At 43.5% G+C, this 23502-nt stretch overlaps 2 protein-coding genes and 1 non-coding gene across 3 annotated transcripts; 2 read left to right on the plus strand and 1 right to left on the minus strand.

Annotated features, from left to right (window-relative positions):
• LOC138242420 (RING finger protein 112-like) lies at positions 1–1812 on the plus strand. The gene is made up of 5 exons (XM_069197906.1): positions 1–51; positions 205–475; positions 821–1015; positions 1151–1223; positions 1720–1812. Exons 1-5 carry the CDS (start codon positions 20–22, stop codon positions 1743–1745), a joined length of 597 nt encoding a protein of 198 aa, XP_069054007.1. The 5' UTR covers positions 1–19; the 3' UTR covers positions 1746–1812.
• LOC138242665 (RING finger protein 112-like) lies at positions 1762–9978 on the plus strand. Its single transcript, XM_069198221.1, has 10 exons — positions 1762–1824; positions 1920–1970; positions 2561–2617; positions 3246–3332; positions 5007–5130; positions 7144–7256; positions 7899–7952; positions 8148–8219; positions 8324–8539; positions 9916–9978. Exons 1-10 carry the CDS (start codon positions 1822–1824, stop codon positions 9976–9978), a joined length of 840 nt encoding a protein of 279 aa, XP_069054322.1. The 5' UTR covers positions 1762–1821.
• Positions 9979–17999: 8021 nt separating this feature from the next.
• trnaa-ugc (transfer RNA alanine (anticodon UGC)) lies at positions 18000–18071 on the minus strand. The gene has a single exon. It is a non-coding gene; the product is annotated as a tRNA-Ala (tRNA).
• Positions 18072–23502: the final 5431 nt, after the last annotated feature.

Genomic DNA, 23502 nt, shown 5'->3' on the forward strand with positions numbered 1-23502 from the left:
TTGTGACTTGGGACAGTCAATGGGGAATTCTCAGTGCCCATCAGAAAAAAGGTATTATTATGATTTAAACTTAAAATCATAATAATGTGTTTAGAAGACAACTCAGTTCCAGGACAGCTGGTCCTGCCATCCAAGTCCTTTTCTGTCTTTGGCTGTGGATTGGCTGCTGACTGTGTCTCGGTCTCTCTCTTCCCTCTGCTCCAGCATGTCTTCGGCCTGCCTGATGTCCGATCAGCAGCAGGAGGCAGTAGAGAGCTCTCTGTTTCCTGATCTCGAGCAGGAGGACATAGGAAGCTCCGTGTTGTCTGAGCCTCAGTGCTCCATTTGCTTGGGCAGTTTCTCCAAGCCAGTGATTATCCAGTGTGGCCACGAGTTCTGCCAAGACTGCATCGAGTCCTTCTGGGTCGACCTCGTGGTCACCTGTCCCCAATGCCACAAGGTGTGTGAGCGTGCGAGCACAGTCAAGAGAGAGGAGGTGAGTTGTAGTATTGTTTTCTGCGAGGGCTGCAGGGTGACACAGAGGCTGCGTCTCTTTTTCCATTAGAAGCTTTCCTGACAGTCAGGCTACGGGGAACATTTTGAAACCCAGATACACTTGCTGGAGAATCCTGGTGTGGCAGGTGCACAGTATACACTGTGAGATGGGTAGACTTTAGATGCCCTGTGCTCCTGGTGCAACAGCAAGCACTCTGACCTGGGGGATGTCAGAGAGAGATGCCCGTCCAGTGGGCATCAGCACTCTGCTCCACACTTCCACTACCCTCTGTGTAAAGTTAAATGCCTCCTGGTCTCAGTTCTAAATGTTGTCTCCCACCTCCAGGGCTCTGGCAAGCCCATTCAGCTGGTCCATGTCAGTCCTGATGGCTCCCTCCTGTTGAAAGAGAATGTGCTTCGGCAGTGTTTCCTGCGCTCAGATGTAAGGGAGACTCCACTCTGTGTGGTGGCCATTGTCGGGGAGAGGAGGAAGGGCAAGTCTTTCCTCCTCAACTACCTCCTGCGCAAACTGTCTAAAATGGTGAGAGCACCCCACCCCCTCCGCTCTCTGTATAAAGCAGTGTCATACAGCCCTGACATCCCACCCCCACCACTCTCTGAGTAAAGTCCCGTCTTATGACCATGGTTGTGAATGCTCTTTTACCTGTGAACACAGGACATCTGGATGAGTGACGATGAGCCTCTGCGAGGGTTCGAGTGGCAGCCTGGAACTGAGACCATGACGAAGGGTGTGTTCATCTGGAGCCGGCCTCTGTTTCTGGAGACACAGGAGGGCAAGGCAAGGGCTGGGCAAGCTGGGAATTCATCTGTTGTAGGGGGCGCAACTGTATGACTCAGACAGGTGCAGGTTGAACTAAGTCAGAGAGTCTTTCACAGACCCTGCAGGCATCCTGACTAAGCAGGAATGAGAGCTCTACTGACCCTCACCAGCCCCTGTTACCCACTTGTCCACACTCAGGGCATCTGTGTGGCATTCTCTGCTCAGGAATGGGAAGGTTTTGGTGCATCAAATCACCAGACAAATAAGAGGAGGTCATTCCCATCCAGTCTGATTGGTACAGTAGTTAGTAGGCCATTGAGCCATTGGCTGGGCAGCTTGTTCCACACTCTCACCACCCTTTGTGTAAAGCTCTATCAGCTCTGTGTTGGTACCGGAAGGGAAGAGGAGACAGATGACCACTGCATCTCTGATCAGAACATTCCGTTTTTGTCCCCTCTGTCCAGTTGGCTGTCTTCCTGGTGGACACTGAGGGATCCGTGGATTTGTTGCGGGAGACGGAGCTGAGTGTGAAGCTGTCTGCCCTGAGCGTCTTTCTCAGCTCACATATGGTGAGAATTGCGTGGCCCTGTCCCACCTTCCTTGATGACTCTGTACCCCTTGCTGTGCTCTGGAGAGGTGACGTCTCCCCTGTCCTCTCTCCCAGATCTTCAACGTTCATGCTGATGTGAAGAAAACAGACCTGGAATACCTGGAGGTACAGCACCCAGCCACGGTCTTATCCCCTGATGTGCCACATAGCACCTGCACAAGGGAGCTGTGGTGCAGTGGGGGGCTAAAACCGGGAACCTCTCAGTGTCACAGGTCCTTCAACTGGGACTGTGGACCAATTGCAGTGCTGGGTCTCTCTGACCGGGGTATGAGTTTGCCCCCTGCTGGTGACGTGTGGCATGAGCACAGCACTGCATGACTCGAGGTGCTATTGTGTGTGATGCTCTGTACTGCCTGGTTTTCCTCACAGGGCTATATAAATAGGCCAGTCCTATCTTTCCCCATGTGTGTCTGCCTGTGTATGTGATTGTATTTGTATATTTGTTTTATATGTGTATATTTGTTTTATATGTGTATCCATGTTTATTTTTTATGAGTGCCTGTGTCTCTGTCAGACTGTCTGACAGATTCAAATTCTTCTCAGGATTATTGGCATGAGTGGTAAACTACACTGTTGCCAAAACAGAAACAATTAACTCTGCAATTACAGACAGTTTTAACAGAGAGAACCTACAGTATGACTTTCTCTTTCTCTGTCTCTGAGACACAGCTGGCTTGTGTTTACTCTGTTTGCAGCTGCTGTATCTTGTGGCACAAAAGGGTGAAGGAGCCTTTAACCTGAAGCATTTTCAGGTATGAAATTTACTCTTGAGTGCAGTGAACACAAAAAAAGATCAGATCTCTTTTATCACCTGCAGACCAGGGCCTGTTTTAACTGGTTGCGAGGTGGGGAGTAGGGTGTTAATAGTTCAGACAGTTACTGAGGTGCCAGGCCATGCAGAACCTTATAGGTGAGCAAAAGGATTTTGACATCAACAAGAAACCTGACAGGAAGCCAGTGCAAGGACTCCAGGACAGGGGTAATGTGATCACGTGCACCTGGTTAGGAAGTCAAGCTAGGATCACTCCTAAATTCCTCAATTTTGATTGAAATTCCAGCACACTGCTATCCACAGATAGGGCTACTACACTGGCTTTACCTTAATGTTACACAGGTGCAACATGACTTCAGTCTTGTTGTAGTTTAAGTTAAGGAAATTTAGAGTTACCCAGGGTTTTATATTAGAAATGCAGTTAGTGCAGAGACAGCTACTTCAGTGTTGGTTTGGCCATTTAATCTATTTCAATCATTCTCATGCACATTATTACTTGAGCTGTACTGTAGGACAGCAAGTGAGGCTCTTCAATCTATAGAAATCGTTAGGATTTCATGACTTTGTGAGGTGAGCTGATATGAGATCTTTCTCAATCTCTGATAAAGGGGTTTGATTTCCTGGTGCGGGACTGGACACAAACTCGGGAATTTGGACAGTCTGGAGGATTCCGACATCTGGAGAGAATCATCCAGGTAGGAGAAATACTATGGACCTTATATACAGATGCAGCCATTCAAAGTGTGCGGTACAGACACGTACCGCAGGTAATTGGCTGCGGTATCGCGTATCATGACGCGGTACGTAATCGGTTGACCGACAGGGGCACTCGTGGTCCGTTGGTCTGTCGTAGAAAGACTTACTGTAAACGTCTTTACTGTGCCCGTTTTAGATATTGAATTTTACCACTGAAGGGAAATCTTAGTAGCTGAGCATAAAAAGAATAGGAGCATACTGCAACGCGTGTGAAGGCCATAAACGATATTAATTTTGGAAAATAAACATACAGTATATAGCTGGTCTTGGTACTTTAAAGAAAAAAATACACACCAGTATTCCATTTCTCCCTAAACATTTTAAGCTTCGAAGTCTTTAACTAACGTGATACCGGAGTCAACAAGCATACTTTTAGAATTTGATTAAATGGGAATATAATATGGAATCGCGTATCTCAAGAATTTAATAACGGTATGATTATATTCGTGTACTGCGACAGGGCTGTGTAAGGCTGTTTCGCCTCCCTGTTCATGTGAGTTCCCCCGTACAGAGCCTACTGGTCTAGGTGTGTGACTAACAACGCACAGGTTGTGTGTTCAAATCCAGCTGGTGCTGGACTTTTCTTTTAACAAACATTTCTTCGAAAGAATAGAATAGCGATATTATGGACAATCAATTGACTTTTATATTTCAAAATATCACAACATGATCGATTCTAAGTCATTTTTGATAACAATGAATAGTCACTTTCTTCCTTTCTGACAGCGGTTCCTGCTTCTATTGTGTGTGTGTGTGCAACAGAGTGAATTTTTATAGAGAAATGGAGGCTGGACAGTATGCGTTACAATATAAACATTTATATTGATTTAAATCGTGTTCTGATTTAAATCGCAAACGCGTGTTTAATTATGTGTTTTTTAATCATAATCAGGCTAATGCATTTCTACATTTTCTGTATTTTCTGTACTTTTACAAAGACGGTCAATGAAAAAAAGAATGTTGACCAGGGCAATACTTTGAGTTTACACTTACAGCTTGTCCAAGGTCATTCATTACTAATACTATTAGTAATATCTTCGTTAAAGACTGATGGCCACAGCTCAAACATGAGAGGTTGAGCGTTATTAGCTCCACCTTGCGGAAATTCGGGATACTATTATTTTGCTTGTCGTATTATAGGAGAATTTACGGTAACTAGCGGTATTTACCGGTAGCTTGCGGTAGACTGCATACAGCATACCGGAAAATAATGCGGTATCGCCCGCGCATTTTGAATGGCTGCATCTGTATATATAACCCTGACCCGTGCTGAGAAAGGCAGAGAGATACTGATACTCTAGACCGGTCAGGAGCTACAACACTGCCTCATACAGACAACTACAGGCCACAGACTAAAGAGAAGCAGTTCCTTCAGTCTGTCAGTGTGGGACACTCCTTTTGGATTAAAAAAGACTCTGTTCCTCCAGCTTGGCAGTGTGGGACACACCCTACAGACTAAAGAGACTCCTTTCCTTCAGACTGTCATTTTGGGACTCAAGACTAAAGAAACCCCCTCCAGAGCCTGTTCCTTCAGGCTCAGAGCTGCATTATTTTAGACACAGAGGGATGGGATCCTACCCCTTTCCTGTCGACACGTCTGTCTGTGCTTTCAGCGCTTGGAGGAGTCAGGGACAAACAAACAGGTTCTGAGGATCCTCAGGGAGAAGAGGCCATGCTGCCACCTCATGCCCTTTCCTGGGGACCGACTGCTTTGGAGTCAACAGGGAACCATGCAAGGTAAAAAAGCTCCACTCCCAGAGCAGCTGCCCTAATCTTGTAGACAGGTGTTCTGGTCAACCACAGGGAGGTACTGTTGAGTAGCAAACCAGCTACAGGTAGCTCCGGGTGGTAAAGTTCTGCAATGCTGTGAGTTTGTTAATGGCCTGGAAGCATGTGTGGTACAATGCAGGGAGTGTTTGGTGTGGAGGGTGGAAACTCGGATTAAGGAAGACACGTTGCCATGGAAACCACACCAGACTTGAATAGGTGAATGAACTGCAGCTGTAGAAGTGGTTTAAAAGGGGGGGGAACATCCAGCAAGAACATAGTGTGGCTGTGGCTGCAGTAGTGAAAGGACAAATGTGGAGGCTCTGCTGTGGGAGAGCCGGGCTGAAGCTTGACAGTAGCAGCTGTGAGCTGCTGTGAGCCGCTACTAGTCGGGACGATGTTAGAAGAGTGTGCCGCCATGTCTAGTATGAGTGAATAAAGAATGATTCGCTGATGAATTAACCTTGTGAGGGGGTGGAGACGAATGACAATTCCAGCGGGGATTATGAGAGGAATAGCCTGCGGGGAAAAGAGTGAAAACGTCAGTCTGTGAGGAGACTGACAGAAGAAACTGAGCTTTATGAGATCATAGAAAGATTTAAAGGGACAGCATCCTGCTAGTGTGTGAGAGAAGGGCTGTCGTGTCCACTGTATGTGTGAGTTGTGAGTTAGTGTGTGTGGATCAGAGAGGGTTGTGTGGTAGAGGGACCCTCCCCCTGGCAATACATTGTTATCGGGGAAGCGAGTGGGGTCTATCTAGTTGCACCCTCTGGGAGATAGTGCGGTGGTGGCTGGGCACAATGAAGTGAGCTGGCAGCTACGTAGGTGTAACACAGTGGTGCGCTGGCAGCTGTGAGTTCATTACCTAAAGGTGTGAGAGTGAGAAACCAGAGAGGTTGTGAGTGTGTGTTAGAGAGGGACAGTGTGTTGGGTCTCGGCACAGTGTGTAGTGCCGAATAGACTCTGTGATGTAGGTAGTGTGAGCTTGTGTGAGCCACCAGGTTGTAACTCAACCTGGTGGCGTCAGGGGAGGACATCATGGCTGGAGGTGGACCTGGGAATCTGAGGCACCTGTTGAGTCTGAAACAGTGACCTAATGGAGTAGAAGCATGAGGCTCTGTGTTGGGGTCTGGAAGCAGGAGGTTCCTAGCAGTGAGGAGAAACGGATGAACTGGAGACTCTGAAGTCAAAGGGCCCAGATGTAATGGATTATGGATTTATGTGTTACGAGTTCGGTAATAGGGACCGAACTAGTGAGTGAACCCACTTGCAGGAGCGAACAAAGCCAAGTCGTAAACCGAAAGTAAACCGTAATCGTAGGAACGAGCCGAGAGTCCAGGGGGAGCAAGATATCTGAAAGGGAACGTGTACCGAAGCCGAAGTGTGATCCGAAGTCGTAGTCCGTAGAGCAATCCGAGAATCCAGAGGTAGCCAGTTATCCAAGACAGAGCGAAAGTACCAATCCAAGCCGAGATCCGAAAAGCCGAAGTCCAAAGGGAAAAACCGTAAGCCGAAATCCAAGACAAACACAGAGTAGAAGAAGCGCAACCAGGAAGCTCGATAGGGAAAACCAATACTGAGCAACGAGGTAGGGAAGGACAGGTGTTTAAGTAGGATGAGACGGGGGTGTGGTGGTGAATGGGAAAACTGATAGGTGAACTGATGGATAGGGGCTACACCTACTTCTGCCTCTTCCGTTGCCGAGAGGCACGGATCGTAACATTATGTATCCTGCTACCTCAATGATGTGGTTAGTGTGATTGCCACCCTCAGTGGAAAGTGTGTGTATGATAAAGAAAAGAAACCCCAAAGAGCTTATAAAGGAGTGTGACATCTGGTTGGTGGTTTAGTGTTCATTTTGAGGAAATCCACTGGGTTGCATGTGTCAGAGTTTGTGAGGATTGTGAATAGCAAAAATTAATAGTCTAGTCTAAATTCAAGACTAGCTTCTATTACTCATTTGTTTTCTCGTGTTTTTCTAAGAAATGAATGAACAGTTTCAGCACTGCTTGAAAGAGTACATCAACCACATTGTCCAGGTCCTGCAGACAATACAGTCAACTGTGACAGGAAAGACACTGGCAGAGATATTCAAGGTAAGACATTATTCATTGAACCAATCAACAGCCATCAATACACCACTAGGGTAAAACACATCAAAGATCATGTTAAAAAGTTAAAAACCAGTACAGTGCAGTAAAGCCCTATATACTACAAGCCATACAGTGGATACAGTGTGATATGAACTGTTAGTTGTTCTGATGTGTTGTCTGTCAATTATTGAGAATGAATTCAGAAACCTTATTCATTAATTACAAAATGTACAATAAATTTCTCTTGGTGCAGGTATTGACATAAATTCCAATAACATAAAAGTAATATCTCTATATATATATTTAATGGCACATGCTACTGATATTTTCTGTAAATAAACACAGTATTAATTTTACATTTTATTACTTAACTGTGTGTATCGTTAAATTGTACATATCACTTTTTATCTGTAGATTTTGTTTTTGCACTACAAATGAAGATGTACAGCTGATCACAGAGGAGGGATGAGAGAAGTGTCCTTGTTTATAAGAGTTATGGCCTGGGGGAAGAAGCTGTGTAGGTGTCAGTCCCAATTTGACAGAACTGGGGCTAACTAACACCTGCATAGCCTGTGATGGAAACTGTGAAGCTGTGACCCCACACTACACAACGAAACCACACTGAACTTGTTCTTGTCTTCACAGGAAGTGGCACAAGTGATTCTCACAAGCACATACAGAATTTCCTCTCCTGCAGAGGTGTGTCCCTCTCTTCCCTGCTGACCCAGAAAACCTTTTCAACTGTTCTCTGTTCCTGTTTTCAGTTCCTTCAGAATAAAGAGACTCAGTTCGTTCAGCCTGTCAGGATAGAACATTCCTTGAAATGTGTGTTTCATTCCAGAACATCTCTATCAATGTCAGTTAAATCGGTAACTCCTTTGCTTCCTCCTCCAGCTAATCCATGCCCTCAACAAGCTCACTCTCCGGCATGTGAAGCAGGAGTTCACCATCTTTCTGAATGAGCAGGTAACAGTGTGTGAAAGTGTGTGACAATGTTAGTATAAAGGTGTCAGAGAGTGTGTGTGTGCTTGAACTCCTGGGCTTGTTGACCTTGCTCCCCCTTTCTTCAGAGAATGATCATCCACAACACCACACAGGGGATGAGGAGGACTGTGGAGCTGAAAGAGGCTGAGCTGAAGGCCCGTGTGCAGGGTGAAGTCAGTCAGCAGGATTTCCAGAAACTCTTGGAGATCCTGGGCTCTGAGCGTGAGACATTCCTGAAAGAATATACTCTCCTCATCATCATGAGGGAGAAGCAGGAATTCACCAACTTTCTGAATGAGCAGGTGAGTGTGTGTGTGAGAGTGTGAGAGTGTGTGTGTGTGTGTGTGTGTGTGTGTGCATATAAGAAACTGGAGGGGGGAAGGGGAGAAACAAGGAGGGTGTGGAAGACTGAGTGACATGGGTCTAGACAGTGACGATGCACAGGAAAGGTTTTCTGTTTGCACCTAAGACCGAAGTCTTTCTGCAACTAAAGCCTGTATTCAAGTAGAGACAAATGGCATCTTCCTGTCCTGTTTTGTTTATGCTTGAAACACTTCTGACACTGTCTTTTCCCTGTATATTTATTTAATATGTTAAAGTCTAGCCTACTTTTAATGTATAATAAGGAAAGTGTAACTTCAGTTAACTGAGCATATCTTACTGAGTGCTAGGAGAAACCCATTCTCTGTGATATGCTCCCCTTCAGAATATTGAATTAAAGATCTCTGTTTGACAATCTTCTGACAAGCTTGTCTGGAAAGCTGAGTGAAGACTGAGTTTTTTTCTTTGAGGGTTTGTGAATGAGAAACAAGGAAGGTTTGTGTGTGAGAGTGAGAAACATGGAGGGTCTGTGAGTGATGAAGAAGAAGGGTATGAGAGTGAGAAACGAGGAAACAAGGAGGGTGTGAGAGTGTGTGTGAGAAACAAGGAGGGCATGAGAGTGTGTGAGAGAAACAAGGAGGGTGTGAGACTATGTGAGAGAAACAAGGAGAGCGTGTGAGTGTGTGAAACAAGGAGGGTTGAGAGGCTGTGTGTGAGAGAAACAAGGAGGGTGTGGGACTGATGAAGAAGGGTGTGAGAGTGATGAAGAAGGGTGTGAGTATGAAACAAGAAGTGTGTGTGTGTTCTACTTATAATCCTTCTGTTTTCTTTTTTTGAAGTTTATTATTCGGAGACGAAATACTACAATGAAGGGCAAATACATATAGACTCTGCAAAATATTACAAAACAACATCAAATGTATTAACTAAACTGCAAAGACAGCCAGCACATTATAAATGTTACATTAGGGGTCACAGAAAATAATAAGGTTCCACGCAACAACATTTGTGTAAACTAGTTTTCCAAGAGCATTTTTAGATTGCAGGCAGAAGACAGGGTACTCCCAGCATGGGAAGCCAGTTTATCTACCAGCATGTCTTTGGACTTTGGGAGGAAACAGGAGCACCTAGAGAAAACCCACATGAACACAGGAGAACATGCAAACTCCACCCAGATAGAGCCCCAGGACCAGAACTGAAATGAAGGCACCAGCGGCGCGAGACAGCGATACTAACCATGGGTCCCCTCATCTTTTTCAAGATTTGATGTTTTCACACTCCTGCTTTCAAGCTGTTGTGCAGCAATGTCCTCTCTGTGTTTCTCTTTCCCCTAATGTTAAAGTCTTGTGACTGCTAGAGGTTTTTCAAGAACCTACTGGTTCTGACCTACAGCATGCAGCAACAGAATTATCAGTTATGATCAGTAAGAATTTCTTTATTTTCCATTATTGTTACTACAAAGCAATCCTACTTCTTTTCTGTCACAATATCAGGGAGCAGGGTGTCACAGGGAGGGCAGGAGGGGTGCCCAAGTTAGTTATTTTAAAACAGAACAATGGCTCGGCCACAATAGCACTTAGGTGCAAAAGTGATGATTTATTAGGACAGTGCTCCCCACAAACCAACAAACAATTATATATAGTGGAAAAGTAAAGAAATGAAACAAATATACACAAAAAATAATAAGCCCTTCCTCTGATAATTACAAACAAGGAGTCCCAACACACTTAGCCCCTATCAGCTCTCTCACACAGCTACAAATAAAGTACAAATAAACAGAAAATATAACGTTAGCCCTTCAGAGTTTGTGTTTGTGTCTGATTTACTACAGATAACAGGAAACCGATTTCAAAATAAATTCTGGTAATGTTTTGCATGTATGAAATGGGAAACTGCCAGCCAAGCCACAAGGGTGCACCCTCAATAGCTAGCTAACTGACAGGAAAGTGGATGCAATACAGGTGTAACTTGTGGGATAATGTGTGTTGTGTACTGTACCGTCCGTGGACGGTGAAAGAGATCCCTCTGTCACACAGGGTTTTAAAAGAACCTAAGATTTGAAAAGGTTCTGCTTGAAGTCAGATCTTACTGTCTCTGCGCTCTATGTGTCCTAGATACTGAGACAACCTGACCTCCAGAAAACCATTTACTCCTCTGAAAGCTCCAGTAGAGTTTATGGCTCGCTCCCAAACCTCAAGAAAGAAACATTACCCAAAAATGTTCTCAGACATCCCTACAAAGGTTCACCTTGCAGACAATATTGCGAGGAACTGAGGATCCTTTGATATGTTAAAGTCTTGCAAGGAGGGTGTGTGTGTTAGGGTGAGAAACATCGAGGGTGTGAGAGTGAGAAACAAGGAGGGTGTGAGAGTAATAAAGAAGGGTGTGAGTTTGAAACAAGGAGGGTGTGTTCGTGTGAGAAACAAGGAGTGTGTATGAGAAATGTGGAGGGTGTGAGTGTGTGAAACAAGGAGGGTGTATTAGTGTGTGAAACAAGGAGGGTGTGAGAGTATGAGAAACAAGAAGCATGTGAGAGTTAGAAACACGGAGGCTGTGAGAGTGTGACAAACAAGGAGGGTATGAGAGAGTGTTTGTAAGTCACATTGTCTGTGTATTTTACTGGATGCCACTGGGATGTCTTCTGCTTGTTTCTGGGGTATTTTGGGGTTGGCTCCTTTTTGTTTCTGGGAGCCCTGTGCAATTCAGAGGGTGTAGTGTGATGCCCTCTGCTCTAAAGTGAACCTGTGCTCTGTTTCCTCAGAGAAGTATCATGCCCGTCCCCACACAGGGGATGAGGAGGACTGTAGAACAGAAGGAGGTAGAGCTGCTGTCCCATGTGCAGGGTGAAGTCAGTCAGCAGGACTTCCAGGAGCTCTCACAGTTCCTTGGCTCTGAGCGAGAGAAGTTCCTGAAGGAGTTAATTCTCCTGCAGGCGCAGCAGGAATTTGATGGCTTTCTGCATAAGCAGGTAAATATATGATTGTGTGGGAATATTTTGAGTTTATAGATGTGTGTGGGAGTTTAATTGGGGTACCTCTTGCTTCATTCTGGGCTGTCCTGATGGACACTCCTTGTTTCTTTGTGTACATTTGCATTCTGTTTTTGTCCGGGGTGTTCTGGCATAGGCTCTTGTGTCCAGGGTGTTCTGGAGCAGTCTTCTGCTTGTTTCTGGGGTGTACTGGAATGTTCAAAAGATATATGGAGCTATCCTTTACTCTGAAGTGTACTTACCCCTCAATGTTCTGTAGAGCAATAACATGCTGAAACGTCCAAAGAAGATGAGGGAGATGTTGGAGGTAAAGAAGACAGAACTGCTGGACTATGTAAAGGACAAAGTCAGCCAGTGGGAGTTTGAGGAGCTCTGCGAGTACACAGCCACTAAGAGTGAGAAGTTCCTGCAGATCTATCAGATCAAGTTTGGCCTGACTGTGGGCTGTGTGGTGACCATACCTGTGCTGACCGTGGCTGGGGGTGTGGCTGGAGGCGTGGCTGGGGCCTTCTTGGTCGGGGGCGCTATAACTGTGCAGGCTGGGATCGCCACAGGAACTATAGTCGGCACTACGGCCAGTGTATGGGTGGGTAGAGCAGCGTCAGACGTCTACGAGCGGATCAAGAGGAACAGGCCATAACAGTGATACCTATCCTCTCAAACACTGAGCCACGGCTGGTGAGAGAGGCACTGCACTCTTTATCTTCAGGTGTCCTGTCTTGACTATGGCCACAGCTACAGGGTGCACCAGTGCAGACAAGGGAACCACTGTGCGCTGTGCAGATGGGTGAACGCCAGGGGGTGCTACAGCATCTGGCAGAGTTTTCAGTAATGAAGAAATATCCACCAGTAGCCATTCCTGGTGCTGACTCTCTGTCCACAGTGTCCACAGAGCCCAACATTCCCCTACAGAGTGTGGATTCACACCCTGCACATTGGCCTTCCTGCATGGGGGGGTGGGTAGGAATCCTCTGGATTTCTCTCCTGCATTCAAGAGCCAAGTCTGCTTCGCCTCTTACAGAGACTCAAAACCAGAAAAAGCCCTTAAACATTTATCTTACTCAATGGTGCAGAGTAACTCCTCAGGTCTACAGTCTTAATTAGTGGAGGTCTACAGCTAATAGGAACTATGAGCCTGCCTGACTGTTCGTTGAACTCTAGTGCAGACAAGACTCCTTGTGTACTTTGTGTCAAACTGATTGTGACTTTCAGAGATTTAAAGTGATATTACATATCCCGGTCGTCTGTGTTATTTCAATCTGATTCTGTGTCAAAAAATTAATTTCCCATCAAGTTTGAAATATCTCTGTTGTGTATCTTAATAAAGAGCCGTTCTTATATTATTTTAACTATTTCATTAACTACACAGATCACGCCCTTACACCATATATTCCCGCCTTCTACTCTCTCGTTCTGTTGTCTCGCAATGTCTACTCACTAAACTACATCCCTTCCTTTGTTATTTTTAAAGTCCATAACTTTACCATACAATTGTAACAATTCTATATCAACAAGCAGTAAACGGTTATTAACTATTACAACAAAATGTATGTAAAACCTTCCATTTCTATTCAACACCTACAACTTTATTTTTCAACTATTTCTATGCGTTCCAACTCAAATTTTAGTTCAATTTCTACTTAAGTCATTTCTAAATATCACCTCATTTCTAGCAGTCTAAGCAACATCTACTGTACATAGATAACACAAACAAAATAGGGCAATTTAACATTTGGAGAGCTGTGCAAGTCTTATATTTTTAAATGTCTCTGAAATGAGCCAGTTTCCTGATAACCCTGCCACTTCTGGTTGTTACTTCACTTCTGGGCAAAGTTACTGGCTCTCCTATGGATGTACTCTCCACTGTCTGGGAACTCGGCACTTCCTGCACATCAGAAAGTCCAGTATTCTCAGCATTTTCTGTTTCTGCAGATTCAAAATCATGGTCCAATGGAGGAGCGTGTCGAAGATGTTTTACATTTCTCATTATTTTTTAGCCATCTTCCACATTCACTAACTCAAAAGACTTACAAGAGCTGTTTCTCAATAACATATAGCGAGTGTCTTTGAACTTGGCATCCAATTTACCATTGTCTAGGCCAGCTACAAACCCTACATCACCGACCTTGAAGTTGTGATCCCTTTGATCGATGTGTCTCGTCTGCATATAATTTCATTTTGTGTGCGTACTCCTCATGATGTCTATGGAAATCTTTTGTCTTTTGAATGTCCCTTGGCTCTTCTTCTTTCTTTTCCACGTTTGGTAGTTTAGTCCGGATATCACGTCCAAAGATACGATTAGCTGGGGTTTCTCCAGATGCCCTGTGAGGTGTTGATGAATAAGCCAGCAAAATCTTAGGGAGTTCCTCTCTCCATTTTTTTTCCTTCTGTCGCAGCTGCTCTCAAGGCCTTTTTCAGGTATCTGTGATAATGGCAAAATTTAAATCTTTAAATTTTGCCATTACTGCTCGGATAGTAAGGTGATGCACGGATGTGTTTAATTCCACAGTTAGTCAGAAATTATTCAAACAACTGTCCTATGAATTGCCTGCCATTATCTGTTACTACCTCTATTGGATAACCAAATCATGCAAAGATGTTCATCAGCTCTCTAATAACTGTGGCTGAAGATATGTCTGATACAACTACCACCTCAGGGTAAGAGGTATAATAGTCTGTGAGAATCAATATGTATTCATTCTGAATGGGACCTACCAGATCAATGCCCAATTTTGTCCAAGGCCTTGGTGGTAATTCAAGTGGTTGGAGAGGTTGATCCTCCTACAATGGCTGATTCAACACACAAGTGGAACAATTCCTGACTAGTCTTTCAACATCACTGTCCATGTTGGGCCAGTAAAATTTCCTTCTCAGGTACTGTTTTGTACGAACCACACCCTGATGTGTCTCATGTGCTATTTTCAATGCTTGTCTGATTTTTGTTTTCTGTAACACAATCCTCTGTCCTCTTAAAAGCAGTCCATCATATGTAGATAACTCCAACCTACACCAGTGGTATGGCTGAAGTTCTTCTGGAATTGGATTAGGCCATTGTCCTTTTTCCAATATGGACATCAACAATTTCAATGTGTCATCTTCGTTTGTGGCTTGCTTAAGTTCCTCAAATGTCAGTGCATGCAGTTCATAAGTGCTGATTGAAAGCACTCTATCAACATAGGTGTCTACATAACCAGTGTCTTCTGTGTCTGGTAAAGGAAGACGTGACAATGAGTCTGCGACACTGGTTTTCCCTACTATGTGTTCAATTTTGTAATCATATGGCCGTAATCTCAATCCAAGTCTTTGTATCCTGGGTGGTAACAATGTTGCCTTTTTGGGATTGAACATGTAAATGAGGGGTTTATGATCTGTTTGAAGTGTGAACTTGCCTCCCCATAAATATGTCCTAAAATGTTCCACTGCCCAAACACAACCCAAGGCTTCATGCTCTATTTGCGAGTAATGCCTTTCTGTTGGGGTAAGTGAGCGACTTGCATATGCCACTGGCTTCTTCTGGTCTTTGTAGCAATACTGCTCCAAGTCCTACAGGACTCGCGTCACTGATCACTACTGGTGGCGCATCTAGTTTGAAGTATGCCAGACACGGTTCAGTTACAAGTGCTCTTTTCAACTCGGCAAAGGCTTTCTCAGTTTCCGATGTCCATTCCCACTTCTGTCCTTTCCTCGTTAGTTTTCTAAGGGGTTCTGATATATCTGCATAATTAGGAATTAATTTAATCAAAAATCCACAAGTGCCTAAGAACAAGTGCAGAAGCGCAACATTCTCAGGTCTCGGTGCACTGCAAACAGCTGCCACCTTTTTCGGGTCTGGTTTTATTCCTTCTGCAGTGACCAAATGTCCCAGTATCTCGATCTCTTTCAGGCCAAATATACACTTATCTTTATTTAAAGTTAAGCCTCTGTCTTGGAATCTTTGGAATACTTGCCTGAGCCTCTGTTCTAGTTGTTCTTCATTTTCCGCATTTACTACAACATCATACATATACCATAAAACACCTGGCATTTCACACAACATTGAGTCCATAGCCTTCTGATAGGCCTCTGGGGCACTAGACAAGCCAAAAGCAACTACTCTGAAATGGTAACAACCCCTGTGTGTGGTGAAGGTAGTAAGGTGTCTTGATCCCAGGGCCAACTTAACTTGCCAGAATCCTTTTCGAACATCTAACTTTGCAAAAACTTTGGCTCCTTGCACTGCTTGCAATATGCTGCCAACCATTGGTACTGGATGTCTCTCTCTGATAACTGCTTTATTCACTTCTCGCAGATCCACAAACAGTCTCACTTCCTTGGTGTCTTTTTTAGGTATTATCAGAATATTTGAGATCCATTCTGCACCTTCATTCACGTCTTTAATAATTCCATCATCCAACATTTTATCTAACTCTTGATTAACAGCTTCTATCATTGGATAGGGTATTTGTCTCAGACTTTGAGCTACTGGTGAAACTTTCTCATCTACTGTAACCTTGTGACTGTAACCCCTTGATCTGTCCTAAGCCTTTAAAGAGTGACTCATATTCCTGTGCTAACCGCTTAAACCTCTCTGAAGACTGGTCAACCGCATTGACAGTGTCTCCTACATTCAGAATCTTCAGATCAAAACATGCTTTTCTTCTCAACAACACTTCTATATTTCCTTCAACTACAAAGACTTTGTCCTTTATTACATTTTTCTGCCATTTCAGCTGTGCCTCGAAGTAGCCAACACACTTAAGTGGACTCATATGTGCATAGGCATAATTTTTCTTCTTAGTCTGCTGAGGTTTAGTTCTGTGTGCAAACACTTTCTTGAAAAGTTCTACTCCAATGAAGTTTATTTGACTTCCTGTATCTATCACCATTTTTATCTCTTGGCCATTTATTTGAACAGTTTCTTTACCTTCAGGGTCAGTGGAATTAACAAATTCATCTGTGTCTGAAGAAGGTTCTTGAACTGCTCGCAGTTTTGTCCCTTCCTTATTTGTATTAAATTTATTTTCCTGATGAGAAGCGTCTTTCTTTCTACACACTCGTGCATAATGTCCTGTTTTCTTACAGTGTAGACATTTTGCTGTTCACGCTCCGCATTCATCTGCTTTGTGCGTTGTTAGTCCGCACCTGTAACATGTAATGTCAGCCGTCCCCTGTTCTTCTATTTCTCTAGCATGACTGCGCCCTGCTGCTCGGCTTTTGTTTGTAAAGTATGAGCGAGCGCCCCGTTCAGTGTCACTTTGTCACTGTGGTCAGAAAGCATTCTTGATTCTGCTTGAGCTGCTTCATGAATTCTAGCGACTGTAAGAGCAATTTCTAAAGTCAGCCCTTCCTCCTGCAGCAATTTATAGTCTCTTATGTGCACATTTTTCCACAAGTTGATCTCTTAACATGTCAGTTTCCAATACTCCAAAGTCACACGATTTAGCCAGTTCTCTTAGTACAGTCACAAAAACATCAACAGATTCGTCCTGAGACTGAGTTCTCTGCCTAAATTTATGCCGTTCCAAAACCACATTTCTCCGCGGTGTAAAGTAAGCGTCTAAGGCAGCTACAGTCTGTTCATATGTACCTTTTTCTACAGGGAGGTTGGCGAAAATCCGCTGCACTGGAGCCCCGATACAGTGCAGTAATGTAGCACGTCTCACGGCATCCTAAGCTTCTGTAGATCCACTGGCTATTTAAAAAAAAAATCTGTACGACTCCATATCTTGTATTCCGTATACAAATCCGGAGCTCCGAGGTTCAGTAGAGGCGGTGGAAAAAGCTGGGCATAAGCAAAGCTTCTTGGTGCGGCTGCCATATCTTCCATGGCGCAAGCTAAACGAAAAGTCCGAAAATTCAAAAGTTCGTTTCTACCAGCAAGAGAACTAAAATCTGCAGTGTTCTGCTCGCTTTGAGTCCGTCAAGCATTCATCTCTCGTCGCCATGTTGTGTGTCTTAATAAAGAGACGTTTTTATATTGTTTTAACTATTTTATTAACTACACAGATATATTCCTGCCTTCTACTCTCTCGTTCTGTTGTCTGGCGATGTCTACTTACTATACTTCATTTAGCATGACTTCTTGTTGTAGTTGAGCTCAAAGCTGGAGATGATCTCCATATTCTATATTCCATATTCCCATATTCTATGTTAGGGATATGTCTTTTTTTCATGGGGAAAACTAGCCCGAGCAAATGTAAAGTTTAGAGCAGCGCTCAATAAAAATGATCAGAAACCGAAAGCGCTTCTTATGTGGATCAGTATATTTACTGTATATTATTATAGTATATTATTAGTTCAAATAATTTAGGATTTAACAGAACTAAAAGAGGTACATTTAAAACAGCAGCGCAACTCTGCAACACGTTGAGTGTGCCTGCATTTAATTGTGTAAACCTGCCTCTCTCTGAACACAAGCAAAGAGTTCTCACTCAACAGAAGATTGCGATGTGAGTACTGTAATATAAAGCACCCGGAGATGCCAGGGATTGAACCCGGGACCTCATACATGCAAAGCATGCGCTCTACCACTGAGCTACATCCCCGATGAAAAAGGTTATGGAACAGACTTAGAGATGTGCAAATGCTCACTGATCACACCACTCATGAAGAATGCCTGCAGTTTCCCACTTTCGCGTTTCTTCTACTACAGAGTAAATTCATAGGAATTAAAAAATAAGGAAGGAAAAATAATCGCATCGAAGCTTCAAGAGACTGGGCACAAATTAATCTGTTATTTTTGCATCCAGTTACATGGGCGACGGTGGTTGATTCCCAGATGGGGGAGTGCTTTTTTTCTACTTCCTTACTCGACTGTCTTTCAATTCTATTTTATTTGAAAGCTTTTTGCATCTTTTAAGTGCTCTTGATTAAACTATGCATAGAAAAACAGCAGTGCTGATGATTTAACGTAAAAGGGTGAAACGACGCCCCAACCACAGGAATGGTAACAGAAAGGATCGTGTTCTTATTTAATATGTCCTTTTGAGATGTCTTGTCAATGCACACAGGCGGTAGAGCTGAATAATTTACTTTTAGTGGTGTTTTTAAACAAAGATGGAACACGTTCTTTCTATACCAGGAAGAAAGGAGCAGACTTTACCTTTAAGAGGCAAAAATGACACCTTATCAAAGCTAATATTAATTAAAATGACATCACAACAAAAGAGTGGAGGCTTGAGTGAATAAAGCCTTGAGTGGAGCCTTGAGCTTTCATTGGACGTCTGTGTCTCCATAACTTTGTAGGTGAGAGAGAGGATTGTGATAATTTGCAGGTGCTTCTCAGAAGTGCGTTGGTAGTACAGGCGCCTTCCAAATAATTGAGTCAGGTTTGAATCCCAGCCAGTGCAAACCCAAATCTTTTCAAGATAATCTGTGGTCCGCTAACACATCTTTTGAAACACTACAACAGGTAACACCCCGTGTGAAACATCATGTGCATCTGTTAAACCTCTCTACCTACCTGTTCCTCAAAGAGACATGACGAGGGTCTAAAGGGACATTTTGAGCCGTAGAAACATTTTATCATTCTGTACTTTCCTGTGCAGTCAGGCCAGTTCCACATTAACTGCGCCCGACAACGGAGGTCGTTTTGAAAACAACGACAGTAAAGGGACACTGCACGTCTGCAGAACATCACGTCCGAGTTTAAGGACAGCAACATCAGAGATTGGAAGCTAGGGAGTTTCAGGTCTGTGTTTTTATTATAGGTTCAAGAAAATCTGAATACCTTTTCAAGAAGTATTTCAGAATCCCACTCAAATCCAATACGAATGCCGCATAGATCTGCATTGTACAATTAGTATACTGTTTGTCCATTGAATCAAACACGCCTTATGAAGCATTTCTAAAACAGGGGAGATTGTTATGGAATGCGTCTTCCTGTAAAAATAAAATGCCTTCAAGGGCACTATAAGCAGATGTGCTCTACAGAAAAACTATAGCCAGAGATGTCAAAGAGGTTGAGATTTTACCACGTGAGAGAAAGCATCTCAGAAAACGAAGTTGCGGTCGTTTCCACGCCTTATAAAACCACTAGGTCAAACAACAAGAGCTGAAGAGCCGCTGTTGATAGTAACGCGGCCGAGCGCTCTAAGGAGCTGGCTTAAACCTCCAGCCGCTTCAGGAGCATCTGTTGGAGTCACACTGCTACAGCGTATCTCCTTGTTAAGTATCCCTTTTATTGTTGTTGCTACCTCCAGGCGATGTAAACCAGATTCAGAAAAAAAATAATTTGAACAACATTATTCCCATGTTTACTCAAAGTTGCAGTGGCCAGATGGTAAGGCGTTGGATTCCTAAACTGAAGATTGTGGTTTCAAACCCCACCCATTCCTGTTTCAAAGTCTTCAAAAAAAACTTGCAATGTGGGAGTCTCAATAGCCAGAGAACATAACTGTCGCCAGTGATTAGTATTGCACAATGCAATTTGTGAGAATTCATGGGTTTTTATGCTGCTTGGACTTCTTTCAAGCCTATGAAGTGACCCCCGTTTTATTTTCATTTTCAAACTTCAGAACCGAATAACAAAGAGGTTTCATGTGTGACAGCATTCTGTTGCAAATACCGTTTCCACGATGTATTCAGCGACGGGAATGAAATATTTTAGTGCTGGCTCACATGCGAGGAATTTCAGAAAAACCTGGAAAAGCAACGCTTGCAGTAAATGACTACTTTTAAGCATGTAGTCAGCATGAACAGAACAACGCAATGCTCTGTAAAAACAACCTGAAGCCGCAATTACTCTTTTATCTCGGGCAGTTCATTCCGATACGATGTTTCCGCAGAATAAATGAAATGCCGAACTTGCCGAGCAAGTTTAATACTTGCTTGTGAGCCCTAGATAAATTGGCTGCTGCAATTTCAGCAAGCGGAGTTCTGTTCAGCTGCCTCTAGTACACATTGCTGATTCCTTTTGTGAGGGCACGGGCAATCTTTCAACGATAAGGCTGACGTGCCTGTCGAAATTGTGTTTCCCTTTCACTGTGTTGTATTTGCCCTACTCGTACAACATCAATTGTGATGTCATCATTGCCCATTGGTTTGTGTCTTGTTGTCATTGTGTATTTTACACTACAGGAACTGAAAGTACTGAACTGAAGGTACTGAAGGTAGGAACTGAAAGTACAGACTGCTATAATTATAAAAAAGTTTTTTTTTCTACTGTTCTCTTTCCTGATGTATTGGTATTTGAAGGCTATTGGGCAGCAAGGATTTATCTTCCTGAACTCTCTATATAAGATATGGGTCCATGATCATCTTAGTTTAGATGTACCTTTTAAAGGTGGTATTATTCTCCATTGTTCAGCCTTCAGACATACTTGGAAAGTTTTAGGCACAGACATAATCTTTCTTAATCCCTTTTTATCCTGAGGTGATGTCCCAGGTACGCTTTCCCCCTGGGAATATTCACTGTGCTCTTCAGGCTTTTTTTCTGATTCTACACAGATTTTTTCTCCTTCAAACATGTCACCACTGTCTGTGCTGCCGTGTGCAGCCCATGCATCTTCTGTATCTCCTGATGAACTTCTGAGCTCTGTGTTGCCTTCCAAACTATGTCCCTCACTTTGACTTGAAATATGGACTATAGATTGTGTACTGTCATCTGGTTGTGAATCCTTACCAATACTCACCTCCTTCTGCGCCCTAAGCACTTGGATTCTTACTTTTTTTCTATCTTCATGCCAAATCACTGATAACCATTTCTTGTTGCTGGAGCAATCCTCTCCAAGGACTCTGTTTGACAGTGTTGACCACATATTGTCATGCCACCTAATTTTTTTTTCTATCTTAGAAAACTTCAGAAATTCTTTGATCTCACTCCCTACTCCACCAGCCCTTGACCACAGCTCTGGCCTCCTACTTCTCTGTCCTCCTTTAACATGTGGCATTGCCAACAATCTGAAAAATAGGGAACACATCTGAATGAAGTGGAAACATAATTGAAATTCAATACCCAACAGATGTACAAGTCCATTAAATGTTTTTATTTCTGTGTTTAATTTTTGAGGGACCCTATATTTTGATATAGCATCAATCACAAAACAGCATTCTGTCAATGTCACGACCACCAACCCGGGGAGATCAACTCACAAAAGAACTAACCAGTACCAGCAGCGGGTTAATAATAACATGTGTTAATCCACCAGCACATGCTCTACTGTGCGGCAAGCAGCACTCTTTTAACCATCCAAACCCGCTTCCCGCTACTCGGTATTGAGTCTTCTCTTTGAGAGCTCTACCTCGCGTTTACTCTGAATCTCGCTTACTGGTTTCTGAACTCCCTTTTGCCTCTGGACCTTAGACCTCACCTTCCGATTTGGATTGTTTGCTTCTCTCTGTACTTCAAGTATTTCGATCTACCTTTCACCTAACAATCTCACCTGACGTTCTGGATTGTTCACCTGTCTCAATAACTACTTGCTCCTGCATCTGCATAGGATCTGCATACCGTTTCACTGAGGATTTCTGGCAGTCAAAGCCACATAAAAAAAACTAGAAAAGAAGTATGTGTTTCTTTAAAAAAAATACCCCCAAATTGTTTTTGTTTTTTAAAAGTCAACATATCTGGGTTGTGTTTGCAAGATTTTTAAAAATTCCAAAGTTTGTGTGGGTATGATTGTAAAAAATCAAATCATAACTGAAGAAGTCTCCATGGTCAAAACATTGTGTTTTCTTCTTCTCTTTTCAGCATGGAATAAACCTATTACTTGTTCCTTGGAGATTACCATGTGCCAATAAGATATGATCACTGTTTTGACCATATACAATTTCTTGCATTAGGAATTCCTATTTTGCATACCCCAGCTTGCTCTCCTTGAGATACACATACAGGGAGAGTAGCTGGGGGTCAGAGCGCAGGGTCAGCCATTTATACGGCACCCCTGGAGCAGTTGGGGTTAAGGGCCTTGTTCAGGAGCCCAATGGAGTAGGATTCCTCTGCCGACCGTGGGATGTAAACCAGCAACCTTCCAGCCACAGGTGCAGATCCTTAGCCACAGAGCCACCGCGCTGCCAAATGTGCCAATTCTTTAGAAAGAAGTCCAAAAGAATGCAAATTTACTTTTTTAAAATAGCTGTTGTAAATAACATTAGTGGCTATTGAAGAGTACATACAAGCACAGAGACAAGTTAATAAACTTGGAATGACTACTTACAGCTCTGGAAAGACCGAAGATATTGTTTCCGGTTGTTAAGGAACAAGTAATAGGTTTATTCCATGCTGAAAAAAAGAAGAGAGAAAACAATGTTTCGGCCGTGGAGCATTCTTCAGGTGTGAGAGAGAGAAGGCAGTAGGCAAAGGTAATGTAGTGGGAGAACAAAGGCTGGGAGGGAGGAGGGGTGAGAGGCGGGAGCAGGGGACAGAAAGAGAGGCCAATCAAGAGGTGTGAAGTCAGAAAAGGTGTTGAGAGGTGTGAAATGAAACTTCCAATGAATGGAGAAAAACTTAGTAGAATAGTAGTCTGTCGTTTAGAGAAGGGGGAAGGTGTGATCCTAGCTGCAGGATAAGTTTGGTTTCAGTAGTCTTACTAATTTATCAGTTCAGAAAACCATCTTTGAGAACACAGACGTAGAGATTAGAGTGGTCATGGCCATCAGAGGTGAAATGAGAAACAGTGGTTTTTGGAGAGATCTTCAATCTTCACAGCCCTGACATGTTCTCTGAAGCGGTCTCCAAGTCTCCTTCCTGTTTCTCCAATATAGAGAGAAACTGGGCATTTACTGCAAGAGATACAGTAAATAAGGTTGCTGGAGGTACAAGATGCCATCTGGGTGATTCAGAATTGTCCTGAGGGGCCTTGAATGAGTGTGGTGTTGGATGTGTACTTGCAGGCGATACAGCGAGCTCTGTTGCAGGGGAAAGTACCTGGTGTGGATGGTTGCTGAGAGCGGTCAAGGGAGCTGTGAACACGAAGGTTGCGCAGATTAGGTGATTGCCGATATGAGATGATGGGGCGGTCAGAAAAGAGGGCCCCA

This window comes from Lepisosteus oculatus, chromosome 14 (genome assembly GCF_040954835.1).
Source record: "Lepisosteus oculatus isolate fLepOcu1 chromosome 14, fLepOcu1.hap2, whole genome shotgun sequence".
NCBI classification, from domain to species: domain Eukaryota; kingdom Metazoa; phylum Chordata; class Actinopteri; order Semionotiformes; family Lepisosteidae; genus Lepisosteus; species Lepisosteus oculatus.